Below are 26129 nucleotides of genomic sequence, written 5' to 3'. Positions count from 1 at the left end.
TTGGATTATTTTTGCTTATGTTCAGTTAAAGAAAGACACACAACATAAAAGTTGTGAGTTTATGCTTTAGTCAGGGTCTTGCTGAGCACTATAGCTTGGGAGACAGCCTGTTAGTGGCTCTGAGGAAACTGCTCCAAAGACTAAGGGAGAAGCCAGTTTATATACGGTTTTGGCCTGGGAATAGAAAGAGTCAAGCATGTATCTTGGTAAAACATTACTGTTAATCACAAAGAACAGATATCTCAAGTTAGTGATTTTAGTACTTTTCTATGTATGGGAGGATGCAGGGATCTGGGTCACTGAAATTCTTCCTGAGATATGCACCTAGAGGCCTGTGTATCCAAACCATAGACTGCCAAACCCTGAAATCTTCTCAGGGTGCACTGTCCTTCAGTTGCTGTGGTCTACGCCTTAACTCCGCGGAACTGCATGCTGAGAAAAGCTCTCTGTTGCACCCGTTTTAACTTCTTTCTGCCTCAATTAGTATTTTGTAACAGGGCGATGCTGGTCTCATAGAACCAGTTAAGAAGTATTTCAGTATTCTCTAGTTTCTAGAAGAATTTGTGTAACACTATTATTATTTTTCCTTATATGTTTGGAAGCATTTAATAGTGAAGCTGTCTGCTCCTGGAGTATTCGTTGCAAGATTTTAAATTATGAAATCATTTCTTTAAGAAGATCTGGAACCATGCAGCTTATCTAACCATTCCTGTTCAGTTTTGGCAAACTGTTCAAGGAATCTAATTTATTAAATTTTTTAGACAAAGTTTCATAATATCAGTTTATTATCTTAAAAAAATCTATAGCATCTGTACTTCCTTTTTCATTCCTTATACTGCTAATTTGTGTTCCTGCTGTTTTTCAGTTATAAAACACACAAATTTATTACCTTAACCATTTATAAATCTACAGTCAGTGGTATTAAACAGTTCACATTTCTGTGCAATGATCACCAGCATACAGCCGCCGAAACGTCATCTTGTTAATCTGACAGCTACACCCACTCACACCGTCTACCCGACCCCGGCCCCTGCCGCCCTACTTTCTCTAGGATTTTGACCACTTCCTTCTACCTTTCCAGCTTCAGCCGCCCCCTACCCTGGAAAGAATGACACAGGATTTACACTTCACCGTGTGGTTGGAAAGGTTACTGAATTATTACAAGAAAAGGAAAGGAAAGCTTTCCCGGTCCTGCTCCGGCGGAAACCAGCCATTTCTGTCACTCCCAGCCGGTTTCTGACCCCGGACCAGGACGTCGCCCACTCTACGCCGTCCGACCCCCCCGCCCCATGGGACGAGAGCTCGAACACGAGCCGGCATCCGAGCGCAGAGCTGGAGCTCGCGCGACAACCGAAGGCGGGACCTCAAAATGAGTTTGCGCAGGGAGCTCCACCCAGGACTGAGTCTTCACCGGGATGCGCCCGAGCGCACCGCGCCTGCGCAGTTCAGGGCGTTGGCTCACTCTCCAGACAAGGGGGTGGGCGTGGACGGTGGCGCATGCTCGCGGAGCCGGTTCCAGGGTGGCGCCTTCTACGGCGGGGTTGGGGCGGGCAGTCTGTTCACAGAGCGCCTGCGCGGAGAGAGGGCGGTGGCTTGGGTTCTTGGTGGATGCCGGCTTCCACTCCGTTCCGGAGGTGTGGACGCCGACCTCAGCGGAGAAACGCGACTGAGGTAGGTTTCCCGTGGGCAGCTCGGGCGGCTGGACCGCGCATAAAGCTGGGCATGCCAAAGGAGTGGGGGTCCTCTCCCGAGGTGTGCGTCAGCCGGCGAACCAGGCCGCCATTCTCTTTCCCGGGCTCCCGGCGCCTTCCTGCTTCTGCTAGCCCCCGACCGCGGGCTCGGCGCCCCGCCCACCAATCCACGCCCCCATTCGTGCCACGCCCACGACACTGCACCCTTTGCCTCACTGCCCCACTATCTCCCCAACCACGCCTACAGTGCCGCCCCTCCCACAGCCACGCCCACTTCCCCGTCTGTCTTTGGCGTCCGGAACCACCGTTTCCGAGGACAGGTCCCATTCTCTTCCCCCACTACCCGTTCCTCTCTCGCATCACGCCCCGCCCCTCCCTTCATCCTCCCTTCATCTAGTTCTGTCTCCAGCCCACGGGCCACCTGCCCTTCAGGGCCCTCTCCCAACCCTGCCCCGCCCCTTGAGCCGAGCACCGCCCTATTCCGCCCCGCCCAACCTGACCCCGGCCATCAGTCCGGCCCCGCCTCATCTTCCGGCCCCGACCCATCCTGGCCTCAGTGCAGTTTCCAGTGGAAATGCAATGTATGTGTATTAGTATTTGTAATTGTAAACGTCACAAAAACAAGCACTAGGTATTTATTGATAATGTGAAGCACTCATTTTAAACGAAGAATTGCTGTGTAATTGAAAAAACACACATCCATCACAGAGCACAATGTGAGTTACACTGTCACTGGAAAAATAAGATTGAAACTGAAAAGTCTCTGGGAGGTGCAGACCTTGGTTCCTGTTAGTGGAAACACTTTAAAGCCCCAGATACGAAATTTTAATTGGAGTCACAGTTGTCAGGGTTCCAAGTTAAGGGTTGACATCAATTTATTGTTTTAAATTTGTCCAGTGATCTAACAGAAACAGGCTTTGGCCAATAAACATTTAACACTTTGCACGCTACTGATGAAAGTATACACTATTTGGAGTTCATAAATTTTAAATGTTTTCAGTTGATTTAGTAAGAGCTGTGTTTATAAATTTCATTTCTGTTCATTCTTCACATTTTTTACGTTTACTTCCATTTGGTAGAAGACCTTTTTCATGGACCTTAAAAGATAAGTGAACATTATGATGCAACATAACAAGCATTTTCTCATTCTCTCTTTCTTAAAAAATAGAAATGAAGGGAAAAATGAAACATTAAAGCAGCAGTTATGTACAGATCCCAAAGGAACCATGGCAACACCAGGTGACTGCCCCAGAAGTGAGTTGCAGGTAATTTCGGTGCTGCTATTCGAGAACTTGTATTTAAAGACTGGAACCATTACAGAGAGTGGAGCTCACTCAGTCACGGAGTGATAATGATTTCCTTGGACCTTGGAGGGTGGCCACCACCAGGGGCTACATAAACAGAGGAAATGCACTGTGAGGTCACATAGGACATTCTGAATTGGGCATTGTAAACACCTCCCAGGAACCTAGGGTTCCATTTTTGGCACTTGAGCTGGTGAAGCAAGCACAGGTTTTTTTTAGTTGTTAAAAACATCCCAGACAGAATATGTTAGACACAGGTTGGATATTAGAAAAGATTTATATATTTATGTTTCTTTTCTGCTTGTAACACATATCATTCAAGTTAACAGAAAAAAAAAAAAGTCACCTTAAATTTCAAGGAATGTTGATTATGTAAAATTAAAAATCAATAATCTAATAAATAATGTTTTTAAAAAACATTTTCATGTCTTTGATATCAATTTTTACATTTCTTTTTTTCTCTTTTCATTCTAATTATTGTTCTAAATTCGTGTGGTTTTTATATATAGAAATTTTATTTGTAGTTGGATCATTTCACTTATCTGTTTCTTAAAATTATCATAAAATGTTTTAATTTTGTGGATGTCTTAATTTTCTTTTGAGAAATTAAAAAGTACTGGAACATTTATAGAATCAGTTCAGTTCAGTCGCCCAATTGTGTCTGACTCTTTGCGACCCCATGGACTGCAGCACGCCAGGCCTCCCTATCACCAACTCCCAGAGTTTACTCAAACTCAAGTCCATTGAGTCGGTGATGCCATCCAACCATCTCAGCCTCTGTCGTCCCCTTCTCCTCCGGCCTTCGATCTTTCCCAGCATCACGGTCTTTTGAAATGAGTCAGTTCTTCACATCAGGTGGCCAAAGTATTGAAGTTTCAGCTTCAACATCAGTCCTTCCAATGAATATTCAGGACTGATTTCCTTTAGGATGGACTGGTTGGATCTCCTTGCAGTCCAAGGGACTCTCAAGAGTCTTCTCCAACACCACAGTTCAAAAGCATCAATTCTTCTGCGCTCAGCTTTCTTTATAGTCCAACTCTCACATCCATACATGACTACTGGAAAAACCATAGCCTTGACTAGACCTTTTTTGGCAAAGTAATGTCTCTACTTATTAATATGTTGTCTAGGTTGGTCATAACTTTTCTTCTAAGGAGTAAGCATCTTTTTATTTCATGGCTGTAGTCACCATCTGCAGTGATTTTGGAGCCCCAAAAAAGTCAGCCGCTGTTTCCACTGTTTCCCCATCTGTTTGCCATGAAGTGATGGGACCAGATGCCATGATCTTAGTTTTCTGAATGTTGAGCTTTAAGCCAACTTTTTCACTCTCCTCTTTCACTTTCATAAAGAGGCTCTTTAGTTCTTCTTTGCTTTCTGCCATAAGGGTTGGTATCATCTACATATCTGAGGTTATTGATACTTCTCCCGGCAGTCTTGATTCCAGCTTGTGCTTCCTCCAGCCCAGCGTTTCTCATGCTATACTCTGCATATAAGTTAAAGAAGCAGGGTGACAGTATTTATAGAATAATACTGCAAAAAATTACATATTACAGAGAAATGGAAACTTGCTAACATTTTGTCATATTTACTTCAGAATATAAGTATGTGTGTGTGTATATATATATATATATATGAATGAATGAAAAAACCTTGAATAAAGTCTGTTCTCCAGTCCCATTCTTCTTCTTCTATCTCAAGGGCAAACACAACTATAAATTATGAATTGATCTTTGTGTTTCTGGACCATTTTTAATACTTTTATACCTTATGTAGGCATCTTTGAGCAATATATGATATTGTTTGAGTGAGCTTTTTAGAACTTACCAAAGTGGTGGAAATTTGAAAATTTCTGGGCTATCCAGAGTATGTTGCTTAATTTCCAGACATTTGGGAAATTTTATAGTTTTGTTATTACTTTTGGTTTTACTTATGTTTGGTCTGAAAAATGCAACATTTCAGTCTTTGGAAATTTACTCATGCCTGCTTTATGGTCTCATTGTAAGACCCTGTGTGGCCTTAGATGTTGCATGTACACTTTCAGAGACTAAGTTATTCTGCAGTTGTGGGGTGTAGTGTTCAGTGTTGTCACTGTCAGATGGGTCTTTTTTTTTTTTTTCCCTAAGTTTCTCACTTGTATCCAACTCTTTGCGACACCATGGACTTCTTCAGACCAAAATGCTGGAATGGGTAACCTTTCCCTTCTAGGGATCAAACCCAGGTCTCCTGCATTGCAGGCAGATTCTTTACTAGCTGAGCCACAAGGGAAGCCCAAGAATACTGGAGTGGTTAACCTATCCCTTCTCCAGCAGATCTTCTCCACCCAGGAATCGAACAGGGGTCTTCTGCGTTGCAGGCGTATTCTTTACCAGCTGAGCTATCAGGGTGTCATCACCGTCATATGGGTCATTAATATTGCTCAGATCTCTGGGTTCTGTCTGATGTTTTGTCCATTTGTTCTGTCAAGTACTGAGAGAGATGAGTTTTAAGAATCTCTGCTGTGATTGTGGATTTGTTTTTTTTTTTTGTTACTTCATTTGGATCTATCAGTTTTTGCTTCATATATTTTGAATCTCTGTTACTTGGTACATATGCTTAGATTAGTATTTGTTTACTTGATTAGTTGACCCTCTTATTTTTATGAAGTCTTTCTTTTTACCTATTAATACTTCTTGCCTAGCATCTACTTTGTCTTATATTAATATAGCTGTACCAGCTTTCTTATGGTTAGTGTTTGCATGGCACACAGACACATATATATCTATATTTTCAACTAGTCTAACTCTGTATATTTAAAGTATTCCTCTTGTAAAGAGCCTGTAGTTGTGTCTATTATTTTCCTGTTAGGTAATTTTTGCCATTTAATTAGTGTTCAGTCCGTTAACATTTAGCATAATGAGTCTTATATCTTGCTGTTTGTTTCCTTTTTGTCACAGTTCTTCCTTTCTACCTTTCTCCATTCTTGCGTTTTAGATTAATAACATATTTTCTATAATTCCATGTTATCTCCTCGATTGACTTTTTAGCAGTACCTTTTTATTTTATTCTAGTGGTTACCCAAGAAATTATGTTGTGTATCCTTAACCTATCCCAGTCTTTTTTTTTTTTTTTGACCTCTTCACAATGTAAGAATCCTCCAAATTAGTTCCATTTACCAGCCCCTATTTTTGTGCTGTGTTGCAACATATTTTACTTCTATATATGTTATAAACCCCACAATAAATTATTACTGTTTTCTCTGTACTATCAGAAGTCTTCTTTATCAAGTGTAAGTAATAGTGTTTCCCCACATATTTACCCTTTCTGGAGTCTTTACACATACCACTCTGCAAAAACTCACGTCGGTCACTCCATGCACTACTGGTGAAGTGCCTCACCCTTTATGGAAAGAATCTGACAAATGTTTGATGAAAACTGTGCCTGTGTTTCAGCCGTGTCAGTCTATCCCATAAAGATAAAATGTCATCGGGTCAGGATAAAATGTGCGCAGATGTTTGGGGACATAAAGAAAGTCCATCAGTCAAGGACGACTGAAGACTCAGGCAAAATCCTGCTGTGCAATGTTAAGTAGCCACTGAACATTATCAGTTGGAGTTCTGCAGGTGGGGAGTTTCCCCACAAGGTATTATGTGAGTGAAAAAAGAAAAAAATTAAAAAGTGGCTGTGAAATCTTTGACAGAAAGCGATGTCAATAGAAAAACTAAACTGAGTGTGTATGCATGTATGCGGCCACAGATGTGACATGAGCAGGAGAGGTGTGGGGCCCTCCTGCTGCTGCATGCTCTACATGGACAGCAGGCAGCTGAGGGTAGGGGGTGGTGGGGAGCCAGCGGCAGTGAGAGGTGCTGACTGGGAGGAGAGTGAGCGGGAAAGAATCGTGCAGAGAGATGGAAGAGTGACAGACGGAGAGAGAGGCAGGGAGAGGAAGGGAGAGGGACGGCTGCCCCCATCACCTGCCTTTCTCGCTTGCTCCGAGCAGGAGGAGGAGGACCCTACCACACAGGCTGAGGAGGAGTGCCTCCAGGGGGCGGTGCACCCGGAGGAGTTCGTGGCCATCGCAGACTATTCTGCCACCGACGAGACGCAGGTAGCCATGTGGGTTTATTCTTTGTGGGTTCAGCTTATTCAGTGGCAGGATCAGATATAAAATTTGCAGAAGTCAGCAGATCTAGATAAAGAAGTATTCAGATACTTCACAGCAACAGAAGACCCGCCAGTGACCCTTCCAGCCTAACATATTCAGGTCCCGAGCCTGATGTGTGGGATCCTCGGGTGAGGGATGGGGTGGGAGAGGAGGTACCTGCTTCACTTTCTGCTTTGAAACCCTTCCTTGTAACCTATTTAGTTAAGGAAAATTGGGTGTAAAATAAAAACATCTACTTGAATGCCGCTTTCTTTACTTTGTAATAGTAATTTCTTAGCATAAGCCTCTAGCAACTGAATCAGCTACCACTTAACTTAGTTACAGTGACCGGGCTATTAGAAATTCTGTTCTAAGAAATTCAAGCTGTTGGAAAATGTTTGATCTTTCTTGTTAAGGTCTGCTTCTGTTTCTTGTAGATTTCCACAGAAATCTCGAAATCCTAGTGTGATTTTCATAAACTGTCAGTTGGTGTCCTTCCCATTGACTCCTTATTGCACTTGCTGTGATTTGGGACCGGTAATGGGGGTTGATCACTGAGCCACAACTGAAATACCAACTGCAGGTTTTTCTTTAGTTTTCATTTCTATATATGTTTCTCTAGCTCAGCTTTTTGAGAGGAGAAAAGATCCTCATCCTGAGACAGACCACTGCGGACTGGTGGTGGGGCGAGCGTGCGGGCTGCTGTGGGTACATCCCGGCGAACCACCTGGGGAAGCAGCTGGAGGACTGGGACCCCGAGGATTCCTGGCAGGATGAGGAGTACTTCGGCAGCTATGGAACCCTGGTACTGCCTCCTGCCCGCCCAGCCAGGCGGGGCCGCTTGCCGCTCTCTGGTTTTAGGTTCTAACTTTAAAAATAATTTCTGGGCTTCAGCTCAACTGTTCAGAGTGGGGCCTGCAGATGTTTTCTTCAGCTCAGCTGCTCAGCTCTGCCATCCAAGTGCTGAAGCAGCCTTAAAAATTTCAGTGATCAGGTCTGCGTTCCAATAAAATGTTATCTATAGACACTGAAATTTGCCTTCCATATGATTTCATGTGTCTTGTTTTTGGATTTTTAAAAACCATTTAAAAATGTAAAAGCCAATCCTAGCTTGCAGGCCATACCAAAGCAGATGATGGACTGGATTGGCTGTAATGTACCAACTCCTGGTTTAGAGATACTGTCTGAGCAATGGAATTATAAACTTTTCTCAGTGTTTAAAAGTAGCAAATTTTACTGTAAAGATAAAATGTAAAACAATATAGATCAATAGTATTACCTATAAATAACTAGCTTATTAGTTTGGTTTTTTCCAGTGTAAATAAAGACCCAAAGTCCTGTGGTCCAGACAGCCCTGTTTATACTTTAGACTAAATAAAATAGATACTTGAATGATGAACGTTGCAAATACGGTAGATTCAATTCTGTAAAGTTATAAAGTACGTTAAAAAGTGTTGTTTGTGAATGTGTATAGAAGTGGTGGATCTGGAGATCAGGGACCGGATTCCTCTTAGAATTTGGATGATGGTTACAAGCGTTGGAGAAGGAAATGGCAACCCACTCCAGTGTTCTTGCCTGGAGAATCCCAGGGATGGGGTCGCACAGAGTCAGACATGACTGAAGTGACTCAGCGGCAGTAGCAGTACTGGTAAAGAGGGTCCGTGTTTGGCGAGGCCAGGTGGGAAGCCTGGGGTGCTGGCAGGGCTCAGAGTGGGTGTGGGTGCGAGAGTGTTTGCACTGTTACTATGTCAGGTAAAATTTCCAGGTGCTTTTCAGCGTACCTTTTGTAGATATGTATTGTGCATGTGTGTGTGCTCGGTGGTGTCCAATTCTCTGTGATCCCACGGGCTGTAGCCCATCAGGCTGCTCTGTCCATGGGATTTCACAGGCAAGAATACTGGAGTGGGTTGCCATTTCCCGCTCCAGGGGATCTTCATGACCCAGGGATCTTACCCTCATCTCTTGCGTCTCCTGCATTGGCAGACAGATTCTTTACCACTGAGCCACCTGGGAAGCCCCCATTGTATTGGATCATTAAAAATGTTAAAGTGAATAAAAACTGCTGATGCGTGTACATGCTTGTCCAGTCTCTTGGTCATGTTCAACACTTTGTGACCCCCGTGGACTGCAGCATTCCAGGCCTCCCTGTCCCTCACTAGGTTCTGGAGTTTGCCCAAGTTCACGTCCTATTGCTCAAATTCATGTCTAAATTCATACTATTCAACCATCTCATCCTCTGTTGTCCCCCTCTCTTCCTGCCCTCAGTCTTTCCCAGCATCAGGATCTTTTCTAATGAGTTGGCTCTTGGCATCAGGTGGCCATAGTACTGGAGCTTCAGCATCAGTCCTTCCAATGAATATTCAGGATTGCTTTCCTTCAAGATTGACTGGTTTAATCTCCTTGCTGTCCAAGGGACTCTCAGGAGTCTTCTCCAGCACCATAGTCCAATAGCATCAATTCTTTGGTGCTCAGCCTTTTTTATGGTCCAACTCTCACATCCATACATAACTATATGAACCTTTGTTAGCAAAGTGATGTCTTTGCATCTTAATATGCTATCTATGTTTGTCATAGCTTTCCTTATGAGAAGGAAGCATCTTCTCATTTCATGGTTGCTGTCACCATCCACACTGATTTTGGAGCCTAAGAAAAGAAAATCTGCCACTGTGTACATGCTTAGAGGTTTCCATCTAGTAAGAAAGAGTTAATGAGAAGCTGAGGTCTGTCTCCTCAGTGAGATTTCTTTCAACAGCAGCGTAGATACTTCTTTCAAGTCTAAGCTGTGTCTGTTTTATTCTTTTAAATTTATAGAAAGGAGTAGTCCTGATACACTTATCACCTTTCTCACCTAGCTGTACTGTTTTGAAAGTTTGTTCTTTTCAGTAGCTCCAATGTGTTGATTTTAAAAGGATCATGTTTGCTTTTCATCATGCCAAGCAATGCTGTAGTGGATGTCCTCCTACATGAATCCGGCTCCCCTTTGCTAGATTCCCACTGGGTGGGTTTGAGGGATGTGTGTATGAGTTTCTCTGGGGTGGATCAAGCCAAGCCACCTGCTGGGAAGGTCGGCTGAGTGTGCGCCTCCCAGCGGTGCAGAGGGTGCGTTTCCTGCAGGTCTTCGCAGAAAAAGCTGCCAGCTGAAACAAGATTTCCCATCTTAAAGGCAAAAAACACGTATCTCGGTTTTGATTTACATTTTTAGCATTTTCATGGCCTGATCTGTTTATTTTTTGAAACTAATTTTATTACTGTTTTGTAATAAAACAGTACCCTGTTGGTTGCCCCTACCCTGTTGGTTGGCATTTTAATGTGTTTTATGAAAAGTGTGTGTGAATTTAGGGAGGAGTGACATCTTTGTGATGATACGCCGACTCTCCTCATTTCTTAACCCTTGTGTTATGTCTCTTTAAGTTTTAAGATTTTGATCATACATGGTTGTGTACCTTTCTAAGTGAATCTGTAGGTGTTTTTGTGTATTATTGTAAGTAGTTGGGTGAAGTGTGCTGTTCCTATCTGTTGGATTAAGTTAGCTGATACTGTTGTTCACATCTGTGTCTCTTAACGATTTTCTACTTCTGTCAGTTACTGAGAGAAGGGTTTGGAAAACTCTTGACTGTAATGGTGAATTTGTGTTTCTTGTTGCATTTCTCCTGGCTTCTGCTTTGTGCGTTTTGAAGCTCTGTTGTGGAGGCACAGGAGCCTTTAGAATTGTTATATTCTCTTGCTGCAGTGATTCTTGTGTGGCTACGACCTAGAGGCTCCCCACCACCCCCATCCTCAGTCGTCTGCTGTTCACGTCATGACCTGATGCTCTTTGCTCTGAGGTGTATTGTATCTGAGGTGAATGCAACCACACCTCTTCTCTGAGTTCCATATCCTGGTTCTGACCCGCAGGCAGGACATCTGGGTCTCAACTTAATCCACTTTGGTGGTCTCCCTCTGTCTGTCTCTGAGGGGCCATGGGCTCGCGAGGCCCACACAGGCTCCTGTTGGCACTGACCTGGTCTGGGTTGCCAGGCCCCTGTCGCCACTGCCCCCCCAAGTGCTGCTCAGGCTGGGTCTCCTTGGGGGGTGTGTGGGGGCAGTGCTGGGGGTGCCCCCCTGTGGTTTCCTGAACTGCGTGGAGGAGCCCTGCTCTGCCTCCTTGGGGATGCATTCGATTCCCGGGGGGTGCCATCACGTCCCGCAGCCTCTCCCAGTCTCGTCCATTCTCTCTTGGAGGATCTTGGCCATGTTGTGTCAGGTCAGGAATGTGGCCGCTTCTCCCGTGTCCACGCCACCTCCAGGTCCAAACTGCTTCTTTGCTCACCTGACTCTTGGAGAGGTGCACCCCGCTGAATGGGAAGGGTTCCAGAAGCTTCTGCCTCATTCCTTCACTGTCTACTCTTATCTGTATCTATTGGCATTTTTCTGGTCTTCTGATTTTTGCTCATATTTTTAGGCATGGGGTGGTGGGGTTTTATGGGGTCAGGTCAGGCTCTGATTGTCCAAAGCCAGAGTGTAGCCTAGCTCTAATGACAGGCAGTGATCCTTCCTTCACATGTATTTCGTCTAGAAACTTCACTTGGAGATGTTGGCAGACCAGCCACGAACAACTAAGTACCATAGCGTTATCCTGCAGAATAAAGAATCCCTGAAAGACAAAGTGATTCTGGACGTCGGCTGTGGGACTGGAATCATCAGCCTCTTCTGTGCACATTATGCTAAGCCCAGAGCCGTGAGTAGGAAGCTTCTGAGTGGGGTCTTGGTGAAACCTCCACTGCTTAGTGAAAAGGGCAGTGTGTTTCTGAAGGCTGAGCCCGCCAGAGGCCATGGCATGGGTTTGATGAGTCGCAAACAGCACAGAGTGGAATAGGACAGGACAGTGAGCTGAAACTGGTGGGAGGTTTTTGTGAAACGTTTACTTCAGTTATGTTAGAAACATGTCAGGGCTGGGCAGCTTGTGTAGACTGCTATCCTGGTGTCACGGTGTCCTCCCTGTGACCCTGCCAGGGTCAGGGTGGATCACTCTCTGGGACTCCCGCTGGGCTCCGGTCCTCTGCCATTTAAAGCCCGTCTGAGCCGAGCAGAGGTGCCCCTCTCAGTGGCCCCGAGGCAGGTGGATGAGGCTCACAAGTGGAGCTGTAGCGCAGTGACTGAGTTCCAATCCTGCCAGAACCCAGACGTAACATTCAGGACTTCTTAGATCCCTGATTGGTAACTAGCTGGGGTGGGCAGCCCACATGGGTGCAGGGGCTCTGTCCACCTGCATGCAGCCCCGTGCCTGCATTTTGGCAGAAGGTGGAGTCAGGGTGAGAGGCAGGCCCTCCCGAGGCTCCATCAGGGGATGGGGTGGCCATCCACTGGCCGCTGCCCAGCACGCTGCCTTTCCTTTCTCTGATGCTGGTTCTGACTCTGCTGGTGACTTGGGCTCGGGGAGAGTGGACGGCTGGCCGTGGTGTGGGGCTGAGGCACACATGGATGGTGTTTCTGTCCTGTGTAGGTGTTTGCGGTGGAGGCCAGTGAGATGGCCCAGCACACAGGGCAGCTGGTCGTGCAGAACGGCTTTGCTGATATCATCACCGTGTTTCAGCAGAAGGTGGAAGACGTGGTGCTGCCGGAGAAGGTGGACGTGCTGGTGTCTGAGTGGATGGGCACCTGCCTGTTGGTAAGGGGCCGTGGGGACTGCTGGGGTGGCTGGTTTGGGCTCTGGGATATTCGTACATCATGATTAATTTTGACTTTTTCCTAAGGTGACATGTCAGTGATTTCTTGTGTGAACCTTGGCTCAATATCTTGAATTTTTAACAGATTAAAAAAAAAAAATGCCTTTATGGGAAATCTAAGTCAGAGTGCATGTATCTTTCTGGTGAGTGATTTACATAAATTTCTGTTCTCTGTGAGAACCTGCGAATACCCAGTGTGTGATGTTAGGCTGTGTTTTCAGCGCTAGCAGAGCCTGTCCCTCCCCCAGCTGGTCTGCCCTGTCTCTGTAGCCCCCCAGTCTGCATTTTGGTGACCGGTCTGAAGCCCAGGCTCTCCCGAGTTCCCTCCCCAGTCTCACCTGGGTTGGAGTGGGGAGTGTGCTGGTCTTGCCCACCCACCCCACACAGTGGTTTCTGTTTTGCCTAGCTCTCTGTGCTCAAGGGCAAGTGAGAGGTGAGTGGGAGCTGGGCCTGCAGGCCCATGTCTCCTCGGACCCTCCTCGGCCCACCCCCTTTCTGGGACCTAAGATGTTACAGTGAAATGTGGTCTGAAGTTTAGTCTCTGTAAAAACTCAGAGAAGTGACATACGGATGAAGGGGAGGGGAACACCACCGGGGTTTTAAATAGTAAGGAACTAACTTATATGAACAGTAAGAATGTTGGTCCTCACTTCTTACAGATTGCGGAGATTTGGGAAAGTGACAGCAAATGACATTGAGCCTTAAGACTTCTGTCTGGATGATTTATCTGTTGTTGAAAATGGGGTATTGAAGTCCCCTACAATTATTATATTGTGCCTATTTCTCTTTTCAGATCTCTTAATATAATTTTCCGTATGTATTTAGGTGTTCTGCCTTTTGATATTTTAATTGAGCATTTTATATGACTCCATTTTCTCTCCTTTCTTAGCGTATCAGTTATACTTGTTCCGTTTTCCTTTTTTAATTGGTTGCCTTGTAGTTTCCAAGGGCTTCCCGGTGGCTCAGTGATAAAGAATCCACTTGTTGTGCAGGAGACCCAGGTTCAATCCCTGGGTCGGGAAGATCCCCTGGAGAAGGAAATGGCAACCCACTCCAGTCTTGTGGCCTGGGAAATCCTGCAGTCCATGGGGGGGTTGCAAAGAGTCAGTCATGACTTGTCACAGAGCACAACAGTTTCCAATATAATTACAGCTGATTCAAGTCTGTTTTCATCTAACACTGTGATGATTCATGGGTAGCGTGAGTTCTTTATGAAAACAAAATAATTCTGACTTCTCCCTCCAGTCCCTTGTATCAGCATTTTCATTCATTTTGTTACACATAAGCATAAATACACATACACGGTCAGGTACTGTGTTGCTATTATTTTGGACAAATTGTTAGATTTGTTAGATTACATTGATAAATTGTTAGATTAATTAAGAATGGGAAAAATAAAAGTTCTAGCTTTATCTTCACTTATTTCTCTTTTAGTGCTTTCCTTTCCTTTATGTAGATCTGCATTTCTGATCTCCAGGCAGACCTCAGAGATAGTGCAGGTTCAGATCCAGACCACCATGATAAAGCACGTATTGCAATAAAGCAAGTCACACAAATACTTTGGTTTCCCAGTGCATATAAAGTTATGTTTGCCCTATACTGTAGGGTGTGCAGTAAGCGTTATATCTAAAATAACAGTGTACATATATTAATTAAAATACACATTATTGCCTAAAAATGCTAACCATCATCTGAGCCTTCAGCGAGTTCTCATCCTTTTGCAGTAGTAACATCAAAGATCCTTAATCACAAGGACTTCCCTGACAGTCCAGTGGTTAAGGCCCTGTGCTCCCCATGCAGGGGCCCAGGTTCAATCCCTGGACAGGGAACTAAGATCCTACATGCAGCACAGGGTGGCTTAAAAAAAAAACAACAGAAGACCAAGAAATATATTAAATATTTCACTCCACTCTCTTCTTGCTTTCAAGGTTTCTGAGAATTCCGGTGAAATTTTATCTTTGTTCCTCAGTAGGTAGGTGTTTTTCCCCCAGCCTCTCTCAGGACTTTATCTTCTGAGTCTCTATAGTTTGAAGATGACATGCCTCTTCATACTTCCCTCCCCGCCCACCACACATTTATCCTGCTTGGAGTGCTCTTCACACCTGGATCTGTGGGCTTGTGTTTGATATTGTTGTTCATTCGCTCAGCCTTGTCCAACTCTTTGTGATCCCGTGGACTGCAGCACGCCAGGCTTCCCATCACCATCTCCTGGAGTTTGCTCAAACTCATGTCCATTGAGTCAGTGGTGCCATCCAACCATCTCATCCTCTGTTGTCCCCTTCTCCTCCTGCCTTCAATCTTTCCCAGCATCAGGGTCTTTTCCAGTGAGTTGGCTCTTCACATCAGGTGGCCAACGTATTGGAGCTTCAGCTTCAGCATCAGTCCTTCCAAAGAATATTCAGGTTTGATTTCCTTGCAGTCCAAGGGACTCTTAAGAGTCTTCTCCAACACCACAGTTCAAAAGCATAAGTTCTTTGGCACTCTGCCTTCTTTATAGTCCAACTCTCACATTCATACATGACTACTGGAAAAACAATAGCTTTGATTGTTTGGACGTTTGTTAGTGAAGTAATGTCTCTGCTTTTTAATATGCTGTCTAGGTTGCTCACAGCTTATCTTCCAAGGAACAAGCATCTTTTCATTTCACGGCTGCACTCACTGTTCGCAGTGATTTTGGAACCCAAGAAAATTAAATCTGTCACTATTTTCACTTTTTCCTCTTCTGTTTGCCATGAAGTGATCAGACCAGATGCCATGATCTTAGTTTTTTGAATATTGAGTTTTAAGCCAGGTTTTTCACTCTCTTTCACCCACATCAAGAGACTCTTTAGTTCTTCTTTGCTTTCTACTGTTAGAGTGGTATCATCTGCATCTCTGAGGTTGTTGATATTTCTCCCAACAATCTTGATTTCAGCTTGTGAGTCATCCAGCACAGCATTTCGCATGATGTATTCTGCATATAAGTTAAATAAACAGGGTGACAATATACAGCCTTGTTGTACTCCTTTCCCAATTTTGAGGCAGTCAGTTGTCCTTCATAAGGTTCTAACCATGTGTAGGGAAAGAGCAAATTAGCCAAGATGGCGTGGTCAGGGTCTTGCGTCCCACATTTTGTAAATACATGGTTTTGTAACAGTGGAGATCACTTATAGCACTGTGCATGCACATCATGTTGTACTTGCTTGGTCAGGGACCACTTTTGTTCTGGAAACATATATAAGCCCCACCTGAGAAACCCTTTTTGCCGCCGCACCTGCCATTAGAGAGTAAACACATGTCTGCAGTTCCTACGGCTCCTCGAGTTTTCTTCCAACCTCCCTGCTCGGGCCTTACTTACCCCGGGTTCAGCAAACAGTGTGAACCATGTAAGACACCATGTAAGGTTCTAATACTGCAGTGGTTTTCTGTTCCCTCCTCCAGTGGACCACGTTTCGTCAGAACTTTCCACTATGAACCATCCATCTTGGGTGGCCCTGCATGGCATGGCTGATAGCTTCATTGAGTTATGCAAGCCCCTTCACCACGACAAGGCTGTGATCCATGAACGGAGTTGACATTAACTTGGGGAATTTCTCAGTCATTTTTTTCAACTGTTTCTTCTCTTCCCGCCTCTCATTCTTCTCTTGGTATTTTTGCTCTGTGTCTGTTGTACCTTTTGTGTTCTGTAGCCCTTCAATGTGTTCTCTTTTTCAGCCTGTTTTCCTTTGCTTTTCAGCTTTGGCAGTTTCTGTTTTCATTTCCTCAAGCTCAGGCTTGTTGCTCAGCTGAGGGCCCTTACTAATGAGCCCATCAAAGGCATCCTCCTCTTCTGTTACATTGTTTTGCTCTTGAGCATTTATTTTTGGTTCTTTCTAAGAATTTCCATTTCCCTGTTTACATTGCCCATCTGTTTTGCATGCTGTCTGCTTTGTCCATTAGATCCCTTAGCATATTAATCATAGTTGTTAAGTTCCCAGCCTGATAATTACAGTTGCCTACTGGTGTCTTCCTTTGTGGCTCAGTGGTAAAGAATCTGCTTGCAATGCAGGAGACCTGGGTTGGGAAGATCCCCTGGAGAAGGGAATGACAACCCACTCCAGTATTCTTGCCTGGAGAATTCCATGGACAGAGGAGCCTGGGGGGCTGCCGTCCATGGGGTCGCAAGTAGTCTAACACAGCTGAGCGACTGACACTTTCACTGTGTCTGAATCTGGTTCTAAGGTTTGCTGTGGCTCTTGTACTGTTCATATGTCTTGTGTTTTTTCCCTGACAGCCAGGTGTGATGACTGGATAAAGGGTCTGTGTAAACAGGCCTGTAGAGATGTGATGGTGAGATATGGAGGGGGTTGCTCTGGGGTCTCAGTGCAGAGTGATCCTGGGCCTCTGGACTGTGAACCCCACAGGTGCTTCTCAAGTTTTCTCCCCTTTTGGGTGGGACAGGATCGCTGGAGGATGTTCGAGTTGGATATTATTCTTTCCCCAGCTGGTTAGGCTCTGTTAAGTAGTCTCTCCTGAGGGCAGACCCTGTTAAGGAGAACAGAATACTCTGGCGTATTTCCAGTGGTTTCTTTTGAGCTTGTGAGAAGCACTGGGTCTTTTCTCTGGTATTTACTGTGGGGACCCTGTGATGGGGGCCTGCCCAGAGTCTTGGCCTCAGCTTGTCCACGCGGAGCCCCAGCAGCCTGTCAGCCACAGTTCAGCTTCCTCCCTGGCTCTGGTTCCAGGGGTGTTTCTGCTCTGGTGAGTTGCGATTCCCTGTGCAGCTCTTCCTTGACTTACAGTGAGGCTGTGTCCTGACAAACCTGTCATAAGTTGAAAATACCGAAGTCCAAAATGCATGTAACATACCTCAGCTCTCGAACGTCATAGCTGAGCCTCATTGTCTGAGACGTGCGCAGAGCACTCCCACTTGCCTACAGTTGGGCAAAGTCATAACCAAAACCTGTTGAAAACGAGTGTGGAATGTCTCACGCAGTCGATGAATACTGTCCTGAAAGGGAGAGGCTGTCAGTGTGTGGACCGTTCACCCTCATGATTGCATGGCTGATGGGGCCTTGGCCTGTGTGGCATGTGTGTGTTGCACTGTGTATCACTAGCTTGGAAAAGATCAAAATTCGAAGCATAGTTTTTGCTGAATACCTATTGCCCTGTCATGAAGCTGAACCATTGTAAGTCAGGGACTGTCTTATAGGCCTCTCAGTTTTTCCAGTTTGGGGGTGGCCGTTTGCTCTGTGACCTAATTTTTCTTAGTGAATTTTAGAAGAGTTGTTGACTTCTCAGTTCGGCTTTTTACTTGTTAGGACAGAATGGCCACTTCCCCCAGGGCAGGAATGAAGTGGGAAGGGGTGCTCCCCTGTTCCTACTCTACATTGTCCTGGGAAATCTAACCATTGCAAGAGAGAAGGAAGAAATGGGAGCTAAACAGAATGAAGGCACAGGAATAAACCCTGTTCTCAGACAATGTGATTGTTTTTGTAGAAAATGCCAAGGAATCTCCAAAAACTTTCCTAGACTAGTGAGCAAGTTTAAGACGATCATGGGGTACAAAGTCAGCTTACAAAAGCCAGTCACATTTTTATACGCTAGCACTGTTCACGACTCGTTACAGGGGCTCCAGAATGATGACACTAGACAAAACATGTGCGAGTTCTGGATGCTGACTCCACGTGATTGTGACGACAGTGCTGATGACATGCATTGTTCATGAGCTGGAGACGGCCTATTAAGGATGCCCCTTCTCTCCAGGTTCATCTATAGATTTAACACAATTCCAGTAAAAATTCAAGCACGATTTTTTTATAGATACAGATAAGCTCATTGTAAAATTTATGTGCAGTGTAAATAAACTAGCCCTGGAGAAGAAAATGGCTATCTACCCCAGTATTATTGCCTGGAAAATTTCATGGACAGATGAGCCTGATAGGCTGTAGTCCATGAGATCACAGTCAGACATGACTTAGCACAAACAGGCTAGAATAGCTGATACAGTTTTTAAAAAATATTTATTTGGCTGTGCTGGATCTTAGTTGGGGATCTTTGTCACGGCATGTGGGATTTTATTTCCCTGACCAGGTATTGAACCTGGGCCCCCTGCATTAGGATCGCAGAGTCTTAGCAACATAACCACCAGGAAAATGCCACAATTTTTAAAAGAAGAACAAAATTGGAAGAACTGTACTACCTGACTTTAGTATAAAGCTCCGGTGGTCAAGACTGTGAACCTGGTGAAGTGATAGACATGTAAGTCAGTGGAACAGAATGGATAGTAGATTCCTACGAATGCAGTCAACTGATTCTTAACAGAGGAACAAAGTCAATTTAATGAAGAAAAGATAGTCTTTTCAACAAATTATATTGGAAGAGTTGGCCGTCCATAAACCAAAAAAAGCTTCAACTTTAAGCCTCATACCTCATCTTGAACAATGAACTCAAAATTGATTATATCTAATTGCTTAAATATAAAATGGTAAAACTTTTGGAAGAAATCATAGCAAATGTTCACGATTAGTCAAAGGGTTTTTAGGTGTGACTCCAAAAGCATACTCTATTAAAGGAAAAGTTGATAAATTGGACTTCATCAAAATTAAAAAGTCTGCTCTGTAAAAGACAATGTTAAGAAAATGAAAGGCTAAGATTAGGAGAAAATATTTGCAACTCACATGTACAGTGTGCACTCTGAACATATGAAGAATCCTCAAAACTCAACACCCCCGAGGGGCTCTTGGGGGCGCTTGCTGCTTTTGACGTGTGGGTCACGTGACCTCCGTGGCACTCCTGCTTTGCTGTTCCACATTTTTGAGAAGGAACTTCGGTCAACTTAAAGCATGGTGAAAGTTCTGAGAATACCTCAGACCAGAGTGATACTGTTTGAGAGTTAAGACCCCAGAACGCTTGTGGTGACAGCTGTCTCCTGGGTGGGCAGGGTGGACGAGAGGGCAAGTTTCCTGACCGTTGGCCGTGCCCAGTTCCGAGGAGCAGTGTGGGTCAGTGGGCTTAAACCCGGTGACCACTGTTGTGACGGTGTCAGAGAGACCCTCGGTGAGCTGGCAGCTCGTCCTGTCCGTGACGGTCCCCGGGGTATGAGTGCCATGGCGGCGGGCGGGGAGCAGACACCAGCTCAGCCACTCTGTCTCCTGTGTGCCTCCCTCCGCACAGTTTGAGTTCATGATCGAGTCCATCCTGTATGCCCGGGACGCCTGGCTGAAGGAGGACGGGGTCATCTGGCCGACCACAGCCGCCCTGCACCTGGTGCCCTGCAGCGCCGACAGGGACTACCGGAGCAAGGTGCTCTTCTGGGACAACGCCTATGAGTTCGACCTCAGCCCTCTCAAGTGAGTGTGGGGCTCCCGGCCTCCAGGGCACGGACCCTCAGCCAGACCCTCACCTCAGTGCCCTCAGGCGATCCTGGGGCTCCCGGCCTGTGGGACCCAACCCCGGGCCAGACTCTCACCTCAGTGCCCTCAGGCGAGCGTGGGACTCCTGGCCTCCAGGGCACGAACCCCAGGCCAGACTCTCACCTCAGTGCCCTCACGTGAGTGTGGGGCTCCTGGCCTCCAGGGCACGAACCCTCAGCCAGACCCTCACCTCAGTGCCCTCAGGCGAGCGTCAGGCTCCCTGCCTGCAGGTGCACAGGCCACAGGGCCAGAAAAGCCTCACCGCTGGGAGTTCAGTTTGTCCACATGACTGAGAAGGCCGCCTATTGCCTTCCCAGCCTTTAGGCTGAGAACAGAATTGAAATGACCTGTTTATAAGGCCCCAAACATGATAGGAAACATCAGGTAATGTGGGCCATTAAAACAGACAGATGATCCCATGAAGAGCCATGAGTGTTTAATAAGGGCCAGAAAATGTGTTAGTGGAGTCCCTGCTGGCCTTTGTCACAGAAAGCAGTGCCCCAGAATGTGTGGCGGCTGTCCTGGTTTCTGAGTTACGGTCACGCCTGTGGCAGAGCTTCAGGTTTTGACATAAATGGTCTCCTCACAAGGGCCTCCCGTTTCTCACATTTTCTCCTTGAGAAGGATGATGTGTGTATGTGGCTGCCTCCCCTCCGAGGCCACCAGGAGGCAGAAAGGGGAGGCCTCGCAGTTGTCCTGGGGCCAGGTAAGGGCCCCTCATCAGAGATGGCTGCTCATCTGCCAGATGACCAGGTAGGGCTTGGCAGCAAGATGGGGGCCTCTGGGCCTTTCTGTTTTTTATTAAAAACTCAAAAAAAAATATATATATATATCAGTGTAGAGGTATGGAATCTTCCCTCACGTGTTGAGTCGTCGCATTCTCAACCCAAATCTGGAAGCGGGTGGAGCGGGGAGTCTCCGACAGGTGCTCTGTGGATTGTGCAGGACTGATGTGGCGGGAGCGAGGGAAGGTCTGGAAAGGGCAGGGGGCTCCTTGTGTTGCCTGGTATTAATGTCTGGTAATTAAAGTGACCAGGGAGGGCAGAGGAGGCTCTGAGCAGGGTCTGCAGTATCTGGAAAAGGGCACCGTGATGTGGGGGTGGGAGGACTGTGGCCGTGCATTTCCCAGGGACGTTGGTGGGCCCCCTGGAGGAGATGTGTTCTCTCACACCACTCACTGAAATTTAATTTCCCGTGGCTCCCGTGTCCTCCGGGTATGTGAGTGGGACACAGAAGGACGTGCCTGTGGCTCCCACTCTCGGCTGCTGCCCACCAGAGCCGGCCTCCTCGGGCCTCCTCGGCCCTGTCTTTTGCTCTTGGGGCCGCAGATGGTGAGTTAGGATTCCTGCTAACACAGAGGAGGGAGCGTGACAGCCTGAGATGAGGGTTATGTCATCTCAGATGCTGAGCATTTACTTTTTTCCCCCAGATCTTTAGCAATTAAGGAATTTTTTTCGAAGCCCAAGTATAACCACATTTTGAAACCAGACGACTGTCTCTCTGAGCCATGCACCATATTACAGTTGGACATGAGAACTGTGCAGGTCGCCGACCTCGAGGTGAGGAGAGATGACCCTTCCTTCCTTCCCCATGTATTCATTCAAATAAATGAGTTAGATTTGTTGCTATTGATTTTCGCAGTCTTTGTAATCTATTCTGATTTTGTTTTTAGTATTTTTAGGTTATTTTCTTTATAGCTAACCTCTTTAACATCTTCAGTTATTTTTAGATTTATGTTTCATATTCTCAGCATGTGCAAATTCAGATAAATTATGTCGTGATAGGATTTGAATTAAAATTTTTCCCTAAGTTTTTTTAGCTCCGACTGATGACAAAATTCTTACAATTCTCTTACCATCTGTGGCCATGAGGGGGCGTGTGTGGATTCTGGACAACCCCATTTTAAGGGGTCCCCCCAAAGCGGAGGGACCGCTTATGGAACTTACAATACAAAACCACGTGCAGACTGAACCTGAGGCTTCAATTTGTGTTGGGATCATAGAAACTCAATCTGGAATTTCCTGTTTGTGCAGAGAATTGAGAAAGTGTCCTGCTTGGATTTGGGGACAGAAAATCAGGCCAATGAGACCTAGATTACCCCAGACTTTTCTGATTGTCTGCAGCATTTGAGTTCAGAATGCAAGCTGTAACGTTTCCTTTCTCTGGGTTTTTGACACGTTCGGCTAAATTAGCAAGTTACAGATTTGTGTCGTAGCTACTGAAATAGACAGTGTGGCTGCCCGGGGTGGTGTTGTGGGTCTCGGATGGCCACCTGGAGGTGGCCGCTGCCCATGGGTCCCATGCGCCCAGGGCCGGCACCCACTTCTCACCCATTGCCTTGAACACAGACGATGAAAGGCGAGCTGCACTTTGACATACAGAAGGCAGGCACGCTGCATGGATTCACAGCCTGGTTCAGCGTCCAGTTTCAGAACCTGGAGGAGGACGAGCCACAGCTGGTGCTGAGCACCGGCCCGCTGCACCCGTGAGTGTGCCAGCCCCCGCTCACCGTGGGCCACAGAGGAGGCCTGACAGAGTCACGAATGTAAAGAGCTGGACATGTCAGAATGGACCCAAATCTCTCCAGACCTGGCTGAGCCCGAGGCCGGGCATGTGGGTGGTGCTGGGTGCTGGGCAGGGCTGTGTGTGGAGGTGAGTCTGGGTCGCCTCGGCCCCTGCACTAGTAGGGGAGCCCCTGATGCCCTGGATGGTCAGCTTCCACCTTCTCTCCGTGACCCCACTGCGGCTGCAGCTCAGAGTTCCAGGGGCTTTTCCTCTGACTCTCGGAGAAGGTGGATGTTTCCTGAGATACGATTTTCATGTAGTAGCATTTCAGAGCTGCACGCCTGCTCCTGCATGTGGGGATGCAAGCTTGTGTTGTCTGTCTATGGGGCTGGACGCAGCAGCCCCTGGAGCACTGCCTTCACGTGCGGACTCCACTCCCCCCCACATGACCCTGCTACTTACCTGCACCACCTCAGGGAGGGTGGCGGCCGCCTGGGTCAGACCCCACTGTGGCCTTTGGGCCGGGGAGGACCTGGGCATCCTTTGTGAAAGTTGAGCAGGAGGAGGAGCTGAATGGCCAGACTGGACTCCAGCCAGGACTCCTCCCAGGCCCGTGAACTGGGTGTGCCTGACGTTTCCGACTGGAGCGTTGGGTGGGGATCATCCACACACAGGTGGTGTGGGGGTGGGGATGAGGGGACATATGGACTGGGGAAAGGAGACCACCACTGTGGCTGAGGTAGGGTGCCTGCATCAGAGAGAATATGACGAAGGGAAAGAGGCCACAGAGAACCTTAGTGCTGGTGTGACTGGGCCCACCCCAGGTACTCGTGTGTCCGAACCATAGAACTTGCAGAGTTTGGGGTGTCCCTGCTCGCCCAAATGCTGCCCTTGTCTTGCTCACACTCAGCCAAATTCAGAGAAGTAATGACTTCTTTAGGGCACGATTTCATGAGTGTGAATCTCTCTCTAACAGCATGAACTAGGACCGTGGGCGTCACAGTTCAGGGTCGGTGGGCTTGGGTGGGCACTGCTCTGCCAGCTCGTGGAGGCTGGGTTGACCCAGAGAGGGGCCAGGACCTGTGTCTGGCCACATGCCCTCGTGGCCTGTCCACCTCAGGTACCAGGGAATCTGAGCAGCATCCAACAGCTGCATCCACCCACCTCCCCGGCCAGGTTGTGACCCCACCTGGGTCCCGTGCAGCCGTCTGATCCCGGGGTGGGGGTGTGGGGGTCCCATGGCCTCCCCAGAGGGGGCAGTCTTAGATGACCCCACGCCCTGTCTTGCAGCACCACCCACTGGAAGCAGGTGCTGTTCATGATGGACGAGCCTGTCCCCGTCCTCATGGGAGACGTGGTCACGGGCGCAGTGGTGTTGCAGAGGAACCCTGTGTGGAGGCGACACATGTCTGTCACCCTGAGCTGGTCCATCACTTCTGCACAAGACCCTGCGTTGCAGAAAGTAAGATATTTAGCTCTAGAGTCTTGTGCTCTGATGCTGTCCCGGAAGGTGGCGGGTCTGTGGGGGTCACAGTGGTGGGTGCCTGTTCCCACCCCAGCAGACTCCATGCCAGAACTGGTCTGTGTTTTTCTAATCCTCATGGCAGGAGGTGGACCCTCCTGGTCACAGGAAGCGGTGGTGGAGGGAGGTAAGTTCTCCCTCTGAGACTTGGCTGGTCAGTGAGACCAGAGACCAGGAGACTCCGGGTGCAGAGAGAGACGAGGGCTGGGCCATAGTGCGGCCTTGCTCACAGCGTGCGCCTTGCCATGGCCCCCGTGGATGTGTGGTGGAGCCGTGTCCTGGCTGAGGCTGCAGTTTGAGGCTGAAGTGAGCATGGCTGGCGGGGCCTTGTGGCTCGTGGCTCACGGAGGCCACTGAGAATCCTCTTCCTCACTCAGGTTCACGCAGGAGAGAGAATAATCAAGCAAACCATTTTGTGCTTGGCTTTATGCTGAAAGTGGAAATGCTTGTCATTAAAAGAAAAGCCTGCACCTGAATGCCGGCCTCTTGTCCAATATTAATTATTAGGAAATACTGCATGTTCATGAAACTGACATGATTTGCTGTCTGATTGGTTTGTTTTCATTTCCTTTGTCTTTCTCAGGTTGGGGAGAAAGTCTTTCCCATCTGGAGATGACAGGGCAGCTCTGTGGGGGACGTCCATTGCATCTTAGGGGACATACGTGACTCTGAGGAGTCACTCCTGGACGGATGCGTGTCCTGGGAAAGCCATGGACTTGCTCTAGGATGGGGTGGTGACACCCTCACCCACGGCCTCAGGGCTTCAGGGTCCTCCCCGTACGCCCGGCGCCGCAGGGCCCACACTCACCACTGTCACTGCCCTGCCCGTCCTGAAACCCGGGCTCTGTTTCCGGTGTCCACTGTGGGTAGGTGGTGGCCCACGGTCCCTCAGCCAGGCCCGTCCTGAGCTCAGAGGACATGCTTGTCAATCCTGTGCTGTGAAGGTGGATGTTCATGCCTCGTGTGTGCGTGTGTCCTTCCCGCCCTCGGCTCACCGCTCAGCTCACGGACGTGGGGTCCCCGATCGGCGCAAGAGCTGGAGGTGCGATGCATGTGGTGGGGCTCTGCATGGGGTAGTCCACTTGTAGCAACGTCTTCCAGATAAGTTATGGGTCAGCACATAAGACATGCTCAATAAATATTTTTTAATAAATGAATGTCGGTGTATATCCTGTTTCTGTGCACATACTTTATTTTTCAGAAGCATGGGTCATACTATGTGCATTGCTTTATAACCTTTTTTGGTGTGTGTGATTTTGATTTTTAGTTAACTTTTTATTAAAATATAAGTTATATACCCCAAATTGCACAAGTCATGAGTATACAGATGGATGAAGTTTCACAAAGTAGGCACACGTGTAACCAGCCCTCGGGCCAACACCCTTCAGCACGCTGGAGGCCCCCAGTGCCCCTCCCACCCCGAACCACCACTAAGGGTGATGCTGGCTTCTGTGACCAGACTTTAGCCTGGATCCAACATTGTGTGAATGGGATTGTACATTGTGGACTTGCTGTAGGCTGAATGTTTATGTCCTCCCGAAGCTCCTGTGTTGAAAACTAATCCCCAGTAAGATGGGGTTAGGATGATTCCATCATGAGGATGGAGCCCCATGAATGGATTTCATGCCCAGAGGTCCAGAGGCTATTTTGCTGTGACCCATGGAATCACACAAGTCTGTCCTGCTTAAACACAGTGACAGGATGGGGGCAAGACAGACACTGCTGTTCCAATGGGAGGTTGGAAGGAGTCAGACAGTGAGGGGTCCCAGGCACGTCCGGAGACAGCAAGTCAAGTTCCATCAGCTCGTAAGGCTGGACAGGAATCCTCTGGTTTGATGCTCTGCCTTCCAGGCCCACTGGATGGCAGTTACCCTTTTGCTCCGGCCACCCAAGCAACTCGCTGTGACCG

General features: G+C 47.2%; 1 protein-coding gene across 3 annotated transcripts; it reads left to right on the top strand.

The window, feature by feature from the left end:
- The first annotated feature begins 1463 nt into the window (after positions 1-1463).
- On the top strand, positions 1464-25393 carry PRMT2 (protein arginine methyltransferase 2). Of its 3 annotated transcripts, none has more exons than XM_043874639.1 (11): positions 1476-1671; positions 2860-2956; positions 6972-7079; positions 7738-7920; positions 11671-11832; positions 12598-12762; positions 19955-20130; positions 21623-21752; positions 22542-22678; positions 23989-24160; positions 24306-24774. In XM_043874639.1, the coding sequence occupies exons 2-11, from the start codon at positions 2918-2920 to the stop codon at positions 24504-24506; spliced, it is 1473 nt and encodes a 490-aa protein (XP_043730574.1). In that variant the 5' UTR covers positions 1476-1671; positions 2860-2917; the 3' UTR covers positions 24507-24774. The 3 variants fall into 3 exon arrangements, 2 of the variants coding, with proteins under 2 accessions (XP_043730574.1, XP_043730575.1); XM_043874640.1 differs by lacking the exon at positions 24306-24774 and adding an exon at positions 24804-25393 and having other exon boundaries at positions 1478-1671; XR_006335307.1 differs by lacking the exons at positions 21623-21752; positions 22542-22678; positions 23989-24160; positions 24306-24774 and adding an exon at positions 12848-12963 and having other exon boundaries at positions 1464-1671; positions 19955-20089.
- Positions 25394-26129: the final 736 nt, after the last annotated feature.

Source organism: Cervus elaphus, chromosome 19, assembly GCF_910594005.1.
Source record: "Cervus elaphus chromosome 19, mCerEla1.1, whole genome shotgun sequence".
In the NCBI taxonomy this organism is placed as follows: Eukaryota; Metazoa; Chordata; class Mammalia; order Artiodactyla; family Cervidae; genus Cervus; species Cervus elaphus.
Note: the sequence above shows the minus strand (reverse complement) of the source record. Positions and strands in the feature narration are given on the sequence as shown.